Source organism: Drosophila suzukii, assembly GCF_043229965.1.
Source record: "Drosophila suzukii chromosome 2 unlocalized genomic scaffold, CBGP_Dsuzu_IsoJpt1.0 scf_2c, whole genome shotgun sequence".
Lineage (NCBI taxonomy): Eukaryota > Metazoa > Arthropoda > Insecta > Diptera > Drosophilidae > Drosophila > Drosophila suzukii.
The window spans coordinates 13,173,282-13,187,437 of record NW_027255896.1 but is presented as its reverse complement, the minus strand read 5'-3'; the positions used below and the strand labels follow the sequence as shown (position 1 = coordinate 13,187,437).

The following is a 14,156-nucleotide window of genomic DNA, read 5'->3' as shown; positions in this document are numbered from 1 at the left end:
CAAAGGCCCTTGGATTGTTAGTAACATCTGTGCCTTATCAACCCCTCTATATAAGTTATTTAACATTAAGTGTAAGGGTAAACCGAGGTCCTGGATTCTAATTAGAACACAGTTAAGTGACCTTACCACGGTGAGAGGAGAGCTCGACTCTCATCACTAGAAATAGGAGGAAAGTACTAGAACACTCATTTTCAGACCACCGTTAGAAATAAATGATAAATCTAAGAAGAACTAGCTAGGGGTATAAAAAAGGCTTGACCAAGCAGAGCAGTGAAAAACAAGACCACCTGCTCGAACACATCCCTGTCGAATCTTAAAGGCGAGTAATGAACTCAATTTAATAAACTTAGCATTATTGCGAAACATCCCTAAAGGTCTTTCCGTTTTATAAAAAACTAGCATCGCCGCCCGCAGCTTCGGCTGCCAAATTTCGTAAATAGATCGTTATATTATAATATTTTAACCCTTTTCATTTGACTTGATTTTGTTTTTATCTTCGCTACGTAAACTAAAATTAAAACATTCTTCATTTCCACGCCACAAGAGAGGTACATGGTTTGGCACTTTTTTGTGGTTTCCTCTTTTTGTGGACCTCTTCCACAATGCCAATATTTTATTGAACTCAAAATTTTAAGATTTCTGCAAGACTTTCCTATAAACGATGTTTTTGGATTTTCCCACTGGTGCTAGTTAATAATTATATTCATTTTAATAATAATAATGAAGTGGGAAGATGTAAGGGAAAACCATAAATCTATTAGTTTAAACATTTATATATATTTGTTTAAGCCTATCAGTTTAAGCAATATCAGTTTGAGAATAACAAAATAAGTTTGTATTTTGGTATTAGTTTTGTCCTTTGAAGGAAATGCTTTGAAGCTGTTTAAGATTTGCATTGTGGGCATAATAAAAAATTTGTATTTAAACGAACATCTTTTCTTCCGTCATGTGCAAAAGCATTACGTATACACACACACGCACGCATATCTTGTTAACAGCATTCTTATTTTCATTAGTTTTCCAGCTAGATAAGTTTAATTGCACACTTTCGTTGTATAATTGAACGCCCTTTTAAAACGTACATGTGGTATTTCCATATGGAAGAGAACGAGGCAGCAAGATGTGGAGGCCATGACGTCACAATGGACATAACGAAACAGGAAAAACTTGGCAAACTTGTTTAGGAGGCTTAGTTTCCAAAACAAAAAAATTGTGTGCAGTTACTTGCGGCCATGCCTTAAGATTATGAACAGGACAGAGAAATAGCAAGAGAAAAAAACTGAAAAGAAAACGAAAGTTTAAATTTAAACTTAGCACGCTTCTTCGAAATATTTATTTTATTTATTTATTGTTATTCAGTACCAGTTTAGACTTCGAAAAGTAAAGACAACGATTATCTACCAATTTTGTCAAAACAAATAAGACCTTAAAGCAAACTCGCCAACTAAAGCAACAACAATTTCTGCATCTGAACAGTTACAAAAGTGCAAGTGCATCGGGCAGCAGCTCAACAACAACAACCATGACACGACCACCAGAAAGAAAAAACTCCTTACTATACACCCAAATTCATCGTCATTAAAAGAAAAGACAACAATGCATTCTTTGAAAAAGTTGCGGGGAAGTAACGTCAGTTTCAAAAACCAAAGCGGGTACTCTTCTTGTCAAAACCAAAGACCTACTCCTAGCTTAATGGCTAGTGAAACTCACTAAATTCCACGACTTTGAAGTTAAAACATCTGAACACAAAAAAACTATTCAAAAGGAGTCATCTATTCCAATGACCTCCAATACATAAGCAAGGAAGATATTCTCAATGAACTAAAGGCGCAAAACGTCACCGAAGTAGATAAAATACTCAGAAAGAAAGAAAGATAATAATCTTGAAGAAACCGGACTCATCATTCTCACCTTCGCCACCACCACCTTACCCGAAACCATAAATATTGGATATGAACGACCATTCCTCGACCTCTTAAATGCCGAAACTGCCAAAAATTTAATCAATAACGACAAAACGCGCTCTAACTGCTCTGAAGGTCACTTCCCCGACGACGAAGACTGCACCAAGCCTAAATTCTGCATCAACTGCAACACCTCGACAACCATCATCATAGCCCATTGGACAAGAATTGCCCAACATTTATTAAACAAAAAGAAATAATGGCTATTAAAATAATAGGAAATGTTGACTTCGAAAGCGCCACAAAAATCTACATTCGACGTCACTTCCAAAAGTCCACTCCTTACTCCCAAGTTGAATCACAAGCTGGATAAATCGGATACTTGTGAGATCACGACCTACGACGACATCATGGAACCTACCCCAAAAACTCCAAGCGAGGACGACATCGAAATGGATACAACAGAGTCTAACAGAGCCAGTAAGAACATTACAATCTCAGACCGCACTTTTAGAAGCCACAACAAAGAAAAAACCAACCCACTGGCTATACCCCTCAAGGTTAAAATCAAAGCAGACAAATCGAAAACAGTAAATACAAACCAACTAAAACACTCGAAGTAACTCAAAAAACACTGGAAAGGAACGTTATTAATTAATCACTGAAATTAGTACTAGGTAATACACCTTCTCTTTAAGTTTAATGCTTTAAATTATTCAATGGAACATCCATGGATATATAAATAACTACACCGAACTCCAAACCCTTATCAAGACCTTTAACCCCCTAATTCTTGCCCTACATGAAACACACATAACCAAATTGCTGCACCAACTTTTACGGGGGCGCAGCTCACCTGATACATAACTCAATTTCGCAAAGACAAATCTCAATCACCCAAGACTTCGAAGCAACTGGAGTCTCAATAGATACAAAACTTAAACTAAACATAATATCAGCCTACATTTCACCAACTAAGTCCTTTAACAGAAGTAACTTAGAAAACGTCCTCTGCTTCGACAACACACCCACTTTAGTCCTCGGAGACTTTAATAGTTGGCACCCCTACTGGGGCTCTCCTAGCCCTAATACCAGAGGCAATATTATTTCCAAATTCATAGACCGTTCAGGTTACATTTTATTAAACGACAAAAGCTTCACCCACTTCTCCACTCACCACTCTTTCACACATATAGACTTATCATTTTCTTCATCCACTATAGCCCCAGAATTTCTCTGGGAAACAATAGACGACCTCTACGGAAGTGATCACCACCCTATCTTAATCGCAATGAACCTTAATAAGTCTCCCTCATTCTACACCCCCAAACCCTTCTTTAACTTAAAGAAAGCAAACTGGGAAGCATACAAAAAATCTTTTCGAAACAATTCTACTGACAAGCCACCGAACGAAAATGTCAATAAAGAATCAGCTATGTTAGGAAAAGTTATTATCCACAGCGCGCACCAATCAATCCCTCAGAACCCTACTTTACAATTGTTCGGAGCAGATCGCCAGCGCCTAGTCATGCGCGCATAGGTGTACGACGGCACCTGCATCGCTCTCTGCTTATCTTTCGCCTTCTTTCTTATACCCATAAAGCTGTCGCTTATCTATTCAGCAACTACTTTGTAAGCCTGCATATGTCTATATGAAGATCTTGGAGCCAAGCTTTTTACACATTCACAGTCCGTCTGCCGCTCCGAATAAACGCTATACATTTTAATATAACCTATTCGTGCGTTATTAATTATAAATATAAGGGTGGCATATTTGTTGTCTTCCCCACAAACATTTGGTGACCCCGACGTGATAGCAGTTTTAATCGGAGTCTGCAACTCGGTTTCGCGATTGTTTAATATAGTTTAAACAAACGCTTTGTTTCGCTGTCGTTATCGTGCATTCGGTCACAAACAGACGAACATACATACATATGTGCATATAAAAGTGCACAGCCGGCCGTTTGATTTTTTGTACATTTTGCGCTGTGAAAAAGCACCAAATTTGTGTTGTGCAAATAATTCTTAACAAAGTGAATCGCATTTAATCTTTGTTAATAGCGCATATTACATATATACATGTACATATAGCCATACATACATTCGTTTGCCAGTTACATAATCCGCTGTTGCTAGGCAGGCAATTTATCGGCAAGAACAACAACAACAAAGTTAAAGGTTCCGTTGCATCTCGGCGACGCTTGTTAACCTTCACGTTTTCGCGGTAAAGGGTATACGGTGTTTTGTGCCTCTAACGCGGTCGGACATTTTACTTTACTTAATTTTCATTTCATTTTTTTTCTTTCTCGTGATTGAAAAATGTCTGATACGGAAAACTCGGTTCGGGCTCAAAATGAATCCACAAGTGACGTCGACTACTACCGAGTCAAAGCCCAATCTATTTTGCGGCAAATGAGCTCGATGAAATGCTATTTAAACGCTGATGCGGTTAATCAGTTTGACGAATCTGATTTGCTGGCGCGAATGGAATGGATCAATTCCTTAAACCAGGCATTTGATTCTGCGCAGACATCGTTGGAAAGACTGGACTTTGCAGAGATCTCGAGCGACCATCGGATTGAATTTGCTGAAGTCTTCATGGATGTGAAGGCGAAACTAAGCCGAGGCTTGGCGGCTCATCGCAAGTCACAATTGCCGGCTTCAACCGCTGCAAATTCAACATCTATTGACATCACTAATAATGCGGATCTTTCTTTTCGATCTAGAAAGCCTCGGTTGCCAAATTTGGAAATTGCTCGTTTTCATGGATCCTACTCTGAGTGGCCGGATTTTCTTGCGACTTTCACTACGGTCATCGGAAATGATGATGAGCTAAGCGACATTGAAAAATTACAATATTTGCGTTCGAGTTTGGGCGGCGTGGCTCTGGAAACCATACGATCGCTCGAACCCTCGAATGCTAATTTTAAAAAGGCTATGAATTTGCTGGTTAATCGATTTGATAATAAAGTTTTACACTTTCAGGCACATGTTCAGGCAATATTCGGTTTAAAGGGTGTCGAGAAGGGATCTTCGAAGGGTCTTCGGGAGCTGAGCGATTGCATGAATTCGCATCTGCGAGCAATTCGAACCCTGGCCAATACGCAACAAATTTTGGATGGACTTTTAATTCACATCGTCACTCGGAAACTGGATCAGAGGACGCGGGAAAAATGGGAAGAGGATTTGTCAATCACTGAGCTGTCTACCTGGGATGCTATGGAGTCGTTTTTGGAAAAGAGGTGCAGGATGATGGAAAACTTGGATCAAGCCTTGGTAACTCAAACACCAGGCCAGCAGGTGGGAAAAAACTTGCACAAATATAACCAAAATACACTTATTGCATCTTCTACTAACTCAAATCATTTGACATGCTTATTTTGCGATGCACGGGATCATTATTTGCCAAAGTGTCCTCGATTTTTAAATTTGAGTCCGAATCTTCGATATAGAGAAGCAAAGAAGTTGCACCTTTGCCTCAACTGTTTGCGCAAGGGGCATAGTTTGCAGCAATGCAAGTCGACTCACTGCAAGTATTGTCGCATGAAGCATCATTCATTATTACACATGAACCATGACCCATCCGCAACATCAACCTCATTTTCATCTCCATCATGCGATCCATCCTCGAGCTCTCAGCCATTACCATCTACTTCATCAGCATTAGTATCATGTTCGCATACATCATCGCATCCTGATCATCATTTACCAAGCCCTCCACCTAAAACCTTAAATATTTTGCCGATCGACTACGTGTTGCTTCCAACTGCTATTATCTACGTTAGAAATAGAATTTGGAGCATTTATGCCTTGCCGAGCAATTTTAGATTCGGCCTCCCAGCTAAACTTCATAACCTCTCGCTTAGCCAGCCAACTAAACTTGAATCACAGAAGATCGCAAACGTCGATTTCTGGGATAGGAGAATCTTCCATGATCTCTGATAAGACTGTCGATATTCTTGTGCAATCACGGGATGCAAGCTATCGAGCGGCATTCACAGCGGTGTGACTCACAGTATTACTGATTATCAACCCCATTTCAATATAAATGCAACATCGTGGAGGATACCGCAAAACATTTCACTCGCTGACCCTAATTTCAATCAATCACAACGAATTGACCTTTTACTCGGCGCTGGGTTGTTTTTCGAAATAATTTCTATGGGACAAATTCATTTGGATAGGGCTTTGCCAACTCTTCAGAACACCAAGCTTGGTTGGATAGTCTCTGGAGGGTTATCATCGAACATGCCAACTCATAAGTCGGTTTTACAAGCCAGCATCAAGGACCCAGCTGATTATTCCGATGACACACTTTCCGCCATTGTAAAGCGATTTTGGGAAATTGAGGACTTCACTTCGTCTAAGCCATCTTTATTGCCGGAAGACTTGCGATGTGAGCAACTTTTTACTGAAAATTGCATTCGACTTGGAAACGGCCAATACTCTGTTCGTCTCTTGACCACTTCCGGATTCGAATCTTTAGGTGATTCTTATTGCTTGGCTCGTCGTCGTTTCAAGAGTTTGGAAGCTAAATTAGATAGAAACCCAGCCCTGAAAGCTCAGTATTCAGCATTTTTGAGGGAGTATATCGACCTAGGTCACATGTCTCTTGTAACTAAGGAACCGCCAGAAACACAATTCTTTTTGCCCCATCATTGCGTACATAAGCAGGAAAGCACGAGTACGAAGCTTCGTGTCGTTTTTGATGGATCTGCTAAAACAACTTCTGGTAGCTCTCTGAACGACTTACTTCTGGCAGGACCAACAATTCAACAAAAAATCTTCAATATACTGCTTCGCTTTCGATTTTTTAAAGTTGCCCTTTGTGGAGATATCTGCAAGATGTACCGTTGCGTGCGTGTTTCGTACCCGGATGATTTCTTGCAGTGCATCGTTTGGAGAGAGAGCTCCAGGAAAGAATTGAGTGTTTTTAAATTGAACACGGTGACTTACGGAACCAAGCCAGCTGCCTTCTTGGCTATAAGGGCCATGCATCAACTCTCTTACGATGAGGAGGAATCATTTCCTATTGGAGCAAAAATTGTTCGTAGAGATTTCTATGTAGATGATTTAATATCTGGTGGAGACTCAGTTGAGGAGGTGAGAGAAATTCGTCGTCAGGTGAAGGAATTACTGTCGCGAGGCCACTTTCCAATTCGCAAATGGTGTTCGAATGAGTCAGCAGCCCTGAAGGGAGAGTCTGAATGCGACAAGGAGCAGTTAATCAAATTTCACGATGGATCGGATGTCGCCAAGGCATTGGGACTAGTCTGGGATCCATCTTCTGATCAGCTCCTATTTCATTTTTCTCAACTGCCAATCAATCAACGACCCACTAAGCGGGTTGCATTGTCGACGATTGCCAAATTCTATGATCCACTCGGTTTAATAACTCCTATTATCACAAAATCTAAGATTTTTCTGCAATCTCTATGGAGTGCGAACGTGGATTGGGATGATGCACTGCCAGAGCCCATTCTTTCGTCATGGGGGGAGTTGACCTCACAGTTATCGGTCGTACAGAACTTAAAATTCCCACGATTCGTACTGCAACCAAGGGCTTCCGTTGAGTTGCATGGATTCTGCGATGCTAGCATGTCAGCTTATGGAGCGTGTCTATACTTGCGATCGGAGACCAATGGAGAATCGAAAGTCCATCTGCTCTGTGCCAAGTCAAGGGTAGCTCCATTGAAGGCCTTAACAATTCCAAGATTAGAACTTTCCGCAGCGCTTTTATTGGCTGAGCTAATCGTAAACGCCAAGGAAGCCATAGATTTCGATTGCACCTTTCATTGCTGGTCGGACTCGTCCATTGTGTTGGCGTGGATTCGGCAACCTCCGAGGGAGTTTAACGTTTTCGTATCAAACAGAATCGCGAAAATTCAGGAGATGACGAAAGACATGTCTTGGCATCACGTTCCTACAAACTTGAACCCGGCAGACGTCGTATCGCGAGGATGTACCCCAAGAGAATTGTTGGAACATTCCCTTTGGGCTAACGGGCCTCCATTCCTTCTGCAAAGCTCGTCAAATTGGCCGTCCCTGCTAGACTCAGTAAAGGATCTTCCAGAGCGCCGTTCTGTGGCTCTAATTGGGGCCGTTTGCATAGACAGTTCATCAAACTGCAAATTCCTCAACTCTTTCGATAAGTTGCAGCGCGTATTTGCATACATTGATCGATTCATTTCAAATTGCAGAGCCAAATCTGCGCCGTTAAAAGGTCGACTTTCGGTGGAGGAGATCAACTCTGGAACTGTACTTCTTCTGAGGAGCATCCAACAGGTTAACTTGGCGAAGGAGTATGGATCTCTTAGCCAGGGCAAGCCGTTTCCACAGAAAAGCAAGCTGGTTTCGCTTAGACCTATAACCTATACTCGGCTCCGATGGGTTACTTCGCGTGGGTGGAAGGCTTCAGAACGCAAACTTGGACTACGACACGAGGCATCCGATACTGTTGCCCAAGGATCATCCAGTCACCAAGGCGATCATCGTTTATTATCATGAGAAATATTTGCATGGAGGATCGCAGGCGCTGCTTGCCGCATTACGGCAAAGGTACTGGCCGATTGGAGGCCGCAAGTTCGTCGCCAGCGTTATCAACAAATGCGTCCGATGTTTCCGAATGAAGCCTGTTACTTGGGAGCACGTCATGGGTAGCCTTCCAGCAAATAGAGTGCAGCCTAATCCAGCTTTTCATACCACAGGAGTGGACTATTGTGGGCCATTCTATCATAAAGCAGAGGCCAGAAATAAGGCACCCCACAGGTGCTATATCGCCGTCTTTGTCTGTTTTTCCACGAAGGCTGCTCATTTGGAAGTGTTCCAGGATCTCACGACGGATTCTTTCATCGCAGCGCTGAGGAGATTCATCAGCCTTAGAGGCAGTCCGCGTACCATTTGGAGCGACAATGCTACAAACTTTGTCGGTGCAAAGAGAGAGCTTGCCGACCTGAAAGAGCTCTTTTTGAGCGAGCAGCACACAGCATCGATATCTTCCGTCTGTTTAGCTGATGGGATCGATTGGAAGTTCATCCCTCCGCGTGCCCCGCACTTCGGTGGTTTATGGGAGGCCGCTGTGAAGTCAGCTAAATTTCACTTCTACAGAGTCGTCGGTGCATCCATCTTAGCCATCGATGAATTAAGAACTCTTGCATATGAGATTTCTGCCATCCTTAACTCCCGTCCACTCTGTCCAATTTCAGAAAATGCTGAAAGCCTTGAGGTGCTAACACCGGCGCATTTCCTGAAGGGTTCCAGCTACACTAAGTTTCCTGAGCCTGGCATTACTCATCTCCGCGAAGACCGCCTCAGCCGATGGCAGCGGGTTACCCAGATGCAGCAACATTTCTGGAAAAGGTGGAGCAGCGAGTATTTGTCCCTACTTCAAGAGAGGAGCAAGTGGCGCGTCGAAACGTCTAACATCAAGGTTGGACGCATAGTTTTGCTTAAGGAGGACAACGTTCCACCCTTGAGATGGCAGCTTGGGTGCATCCAAGAAATCATACCCGGCGGGGACGGAGTCATCAGAGTAGCTATGGCCTGTACAGCTACGGGTCTGATCAAGAGAGCCGTCGCCAAGCTAGCCGTTCTGCCCATCGATTCCGAGATAGTTGGAACCTTACCTCTTCCAACGGGGGGAGTATGTTCGGAGCAGATCGCCAGCGCCTAGTACGACGGCACCTGCATCGCTCTCTGCTTATCTTTCGCCTTCTTTCTTATACCCATAAAGCTGTCGCTTATCTATTCAGCAACTACTTTGTAAGCCTGCATATGTCTATATGAAGATCTTGGAGCCAAGCTTTTTACACATTCACAGTCCGTCTGCCGCTCCGAATAAACGCTATACATTGTAATATAACCTATTCGTGCGTTATTAATTATAAATATAAGGGTGGCATATTTGTTGTCTTCCCCACAAACAACAATTTTCTAGAAACGTCCCTTGGTGGAAGAAAGCCAAATTGTCTAAATGGTCAATACTAAAACGTAACATTACTAATAGAGCATGGTAGCATATTTATTTTGAAATAGTTTTTTTTGATGATTTTTATGTTGTTAATTAGATATTGAACTAGATATTTGTCCAAATTGTACATTTAACTAAAGCTTACCATTTTTTTTTTGCGTATACAAACAAAACAAGAAAGAACGCTATAGTGGAGTACCTCGACTATCAGATACCCGATACTCAGCTAAAGGGACCAAATAGGAAATGTGCAAGCAGCAAAGCGAGATTGAAACGCGCCACCTACCCGTGATCTCAATATATGGTTATGTGGGAGGCCTTAGAGTAGGCGTGGCAAACTTTTTTTTTGGATCAATCGTTAGGTATTGACGAGACCAATACATTTCACTTAAAGTTTTTTATCTAGCATGAAAATTGCGGGCGCCAGAGGTTTGTGCGGTTTGTGGGCGTAAGAGTGGGCGTGGCATTTTCGCGTAACAAACTTGCGCTGCGTACAATGCTACGGAATCTAAATCTGAGATCCCAATTCTCTACCTTTGATAGTTTCTGAGATATCCGCTTTCATATTTACGATTTTTTAGAAGTTTGTGGGCGGTTTGTGGGCGTTAAAGTGCGTGGCGAACTTTTTTTTTGATCAATCAATAGGTATTGATGAAACCAATACATTTCAGAGAACATTTTTATTCTAGCATTAAAACTGTAGGAGCCACAGTTTTGGACGGTTTGTGGGAGTTAGAGTGAGCGTGGCACCCTGCTGAAACAATCTTGCGCTGCGCAGGAATCTCAGGAATCTGCATGCCTAATCCCAGTATTGTAGCTCTTATAGTTTCCGAATTCTCTGCGTTCATACGGACAGACTAACATGGTTAGATCGACTCGGCTAGTGATCGTGATCAAGAATACATTTATTTTATGGGGTCTGAAACGCTTCCTTCTGCCTGTTACATACTTTCCGTATACCCTTTCTAGTATACCCTTTTACTCTACGAGTAAACGGTATGAAAATCGGTCGTGATGATCACATTTTAAACATAAAATAAAAATTAGAATTGTGTTGAGTATAAAAAATTATTTTAAAATTAAATGCGATTACTTACCGATCACTACGTTTGGCACCAACGCCTGTGTTCCGAAATAGGTAAAAGGGCCACTTTCAAACATAAGTGCTTCCTTGCCAATTGTAACTTCCACTCGACCCTCCAATATAAGTACGAAGAAGTCGACAGCTTTTCCTTGGGTGAAAATATAAAGGCTTGGATCGTCTTTACTTTTTGCTTTGGTTTTAATGTTGTGAAACACGTCTTGATTAAGTAATCTTCGCAAAATGGGCTCCGAAATAACATCCTTTTTAAACGCATCGACAGCTAAAAATTATTTTTGTACAGTAAAAACAAAAAAAGAAATAATATTTATAATATATATTACCAGTGCTCAAGTACTGGAAAGTAGCCAATGTTAATTGAGGAGAAATCCGAACGGCTTGCACTTCACGACGTTCAGCAAAGGCTGAAAAGTCAGCTTTTTTATATCGGTTTCTTTTAGTTTTTGTACGGTTATCAACAAAAACATCAGTTTCGTCGACAATTTCAGCTTGGATCAGTTCTTCAATTACATCTTCTAAAGTAACCAAACCGACAGTTTCATAAAAAGGATCTCCATCGCCCTCATTATTTACGCGGTGCACAAAAGCAATGTGCCCAATTGTTCCTTCTTTAAATTGATTAAACATGATGTCTAAGGTATAATCTTCAAAAACGAAGTGAACTGGATTTTGGTAAAACTCGCATAGCGTTTTCAATGGCGTGTTGTCATCGGTATCAACAAAAGCCAAATCCTTAATATAAAGCAAAGTCACAATGTTTTTCCTATCACCATCGTATACCGGAATACGAGAATAACCAGAATTCATAATTTCAGACACAGTTTCAAAATCAAGTAATGCATCTAATGAGAGCATAAAAGCATCATTTATATGCGTCATCACGTCTGCAACTGTTTTTTTACGTAATTCTAAAGCGCCGGATATGATGTTAACCTCATTTTTATCGAGATCGTTTACATCGTTAGTAACCTAAATTACAATAATACAAAAATAACTAAAAGTTATACAACGAAAATATATATTTTACTCACTCGAACAAGCTCTTTTAAACGTTCTCGGTTGTAAACATTACCAATTTCTTCTCCTAATAATTTATCCAGAATTCGCGAAACTGGATACGAGAGTGGTGCTGTTATTGCCATTACCGTTTTCGTTATTAAAATGGTTTTGGCTCCAATGGCCAATCCATGCCTTGAACAAACTGCCTGAAATATTTAAAAATATAAAAATGTATTTTGAAAAACTTAAGCCGAGTAATTTTGGTACGCCAACGTTTTTGAGGGTATATAACAGAATTGAATGTTTGGCCAAATATAAAATATAATAAAAACACCACTTAACAAGGTAAAAATGTAAAGAGCTCTACCGACTTTGTCCACTTCTTAGAATATATGTTATAAGTGGGAAAAGTGGCAACTCTCGTATGCCATATACATTTATGGCCTAATAATGAAAATGCGGTTCTGCGGTTGTTGACGAGGGACGTAATGGGAAGACGTAGAACAAATGAGAGTGAGAGGAAAAAGACCGAACTCCTCCCTTAAAATTACCGCAAAGCTTTTAAAATAAGCAGCGTCTATATCGCTTCATATTTACTTATTTGTATATGGTGAAACTGTGCGGTTTATTGAGTGAGAAAAATTGGAGGACCTGCCCCAGGAAATCAACCTAATCAACCTTCCATATTTACAGCGTAAGTAAAGTGATTTGTTTACAATTTGTATTAGTATGTTAGATTATCTTTGATTTTTATTCACTGTTTTGCATTCATACATATATACACAAACATAAACATAACGTAACGTAAACTAATAATTATTAGCTTATAAGCTAATGTGTGAAATAAGTAAGTAAATTGGATGCTATTAACAAACAAAGACTTCTACGAACTTATGTGTGTACGTTAGCATACATATGCACGCAGCGCAGTTTTTATTCGACTTGTAACTACGCAGTTTGCATGGACGCACAGTAATTCACAACATAACCTTAAATTTACACATACATATGCGTATGCAATATATATATATATGTACAACGTACATATGTAAAGGGTATATGTTTGTACAGTGTTAATAAAAGTCATTTATTGTTTTAGGTGCCGGGGTTTCTTACGAGTGTGCGAGTATAAATAATGATGAAATTGAAGACGCCATCTCACCGATAGGGCTCCGTGTGCTTTTCAGGGTTGACGGAGTGGAAGGAGGTTTAAATAAGAGAAATTTTTAAGTCCCAAAATTAATTTAAGTAAGGTTTGTGTTTATTGTAAAAAAAATAGTTGTAGATTACAAATATCATTTAAGATATTACGTTGTAAAAAATTCATCAAGAAACTACATTTATAGTTTGTCCGGCTTTGTAACGCCCCCCATTTATGTATATAGACTTAATAATGATAGCGAGTTCTATGCGATGTTGAAACCAAGAACGGTTCTTCTCGAAATCAAGATCGATGCGATGCTAAGACCGAGAACGGTTCTTCTCAAAGTCGAAATCGATTCGATGTTGAAACCGAGAACGATTCATACCGAAATCAAGATCGACCATTCTCAAAAGTCCGTTCGCAAACCGAGAAGACTTCGATGACGATCTAAAGATTTTTAGTATGAGTCGATCTTGGCTCACTTTTGAGATCGAAAATACTGAAATCAAGAACGCTGAGAACGGTTTTTTCTTTGACTGGATCTCTGGCCAACGGTATAAAAGAAGTGAACTTCAATAAGAAGTCAGATAAGAAACTCATCTATGGTCCGTCTAATACCCACTGTCGCTCAACCCGAGAAGAATCCTCGATTATAACAGTCACAATGAAGATAATGAATTCTCAACTATGTTGAGGTGGTAGACCACAAAGGGGAAATAGAGAAAGTCTACAACATGCTGTGCCTGATCGCTGTATCCATGTGTGTTCTGATTATCGTTCGAGGACTTCAAATGTACAAGAGATCGGTACAGCGTCGCCGAGACCACGGACTCGAACTCAAGAAAATCGTGGCCGTCATATCCAATTGGCCCCAGAGGACCTGGAATAAAGCTAAAAGCAATACCCCAAACCAATTAACAATTAAAAACAATAAATAAAAACAATCAACAAAAACAAAAGAATACGTGTATCTTAACACAGCCGCCAACAACAAAGTGAACGTGCAAGTGCAATCTGAGGCATTCCAAGTCGTCACCA

General features: G+C 40.5%; 1 protein-coding gene across 2 annotated transcripts in view; it reads right to left on the bottom strand.

Moving 5' to 3' along the window:
* The window catches only part of uex (metal transporter uex), a 202,432-nt gene that overhangs the window by 47,097 nt on the left and 141,179 nt on the right, over positions 1–14,156 (bottom strand). Inside the window, exons 5-8 of one of the 2 annotated variants that reach the window (XM_065868714.2) lie at positions 12,007–12,180; positions 11,299–11,944; positions 10,971–11,237; positions 10,837–10,856 (exon numbers count right to left, since the gene is read on the bottom strand). In XM_065868714.2, coding sequence (XP_065724786.2) covers positions 10,852–10,856; positions 10,971–11,237; positions 11,299–11,944; positions 12,007–12,180 — 1,092 coding nt within the window. In that variant the 3' untranslated portion in view covers positions 10,837–10,851. Of the gene's footprint in view, positions 1–10,836; positions 10,857–10,970; positions 11,238–11,298; positions 11,945–12,006; positions 12,181–14,156 lie in introns of those variants that run through there. The other variant, XM_017087218.4, reaches the window with a different exon arrangement.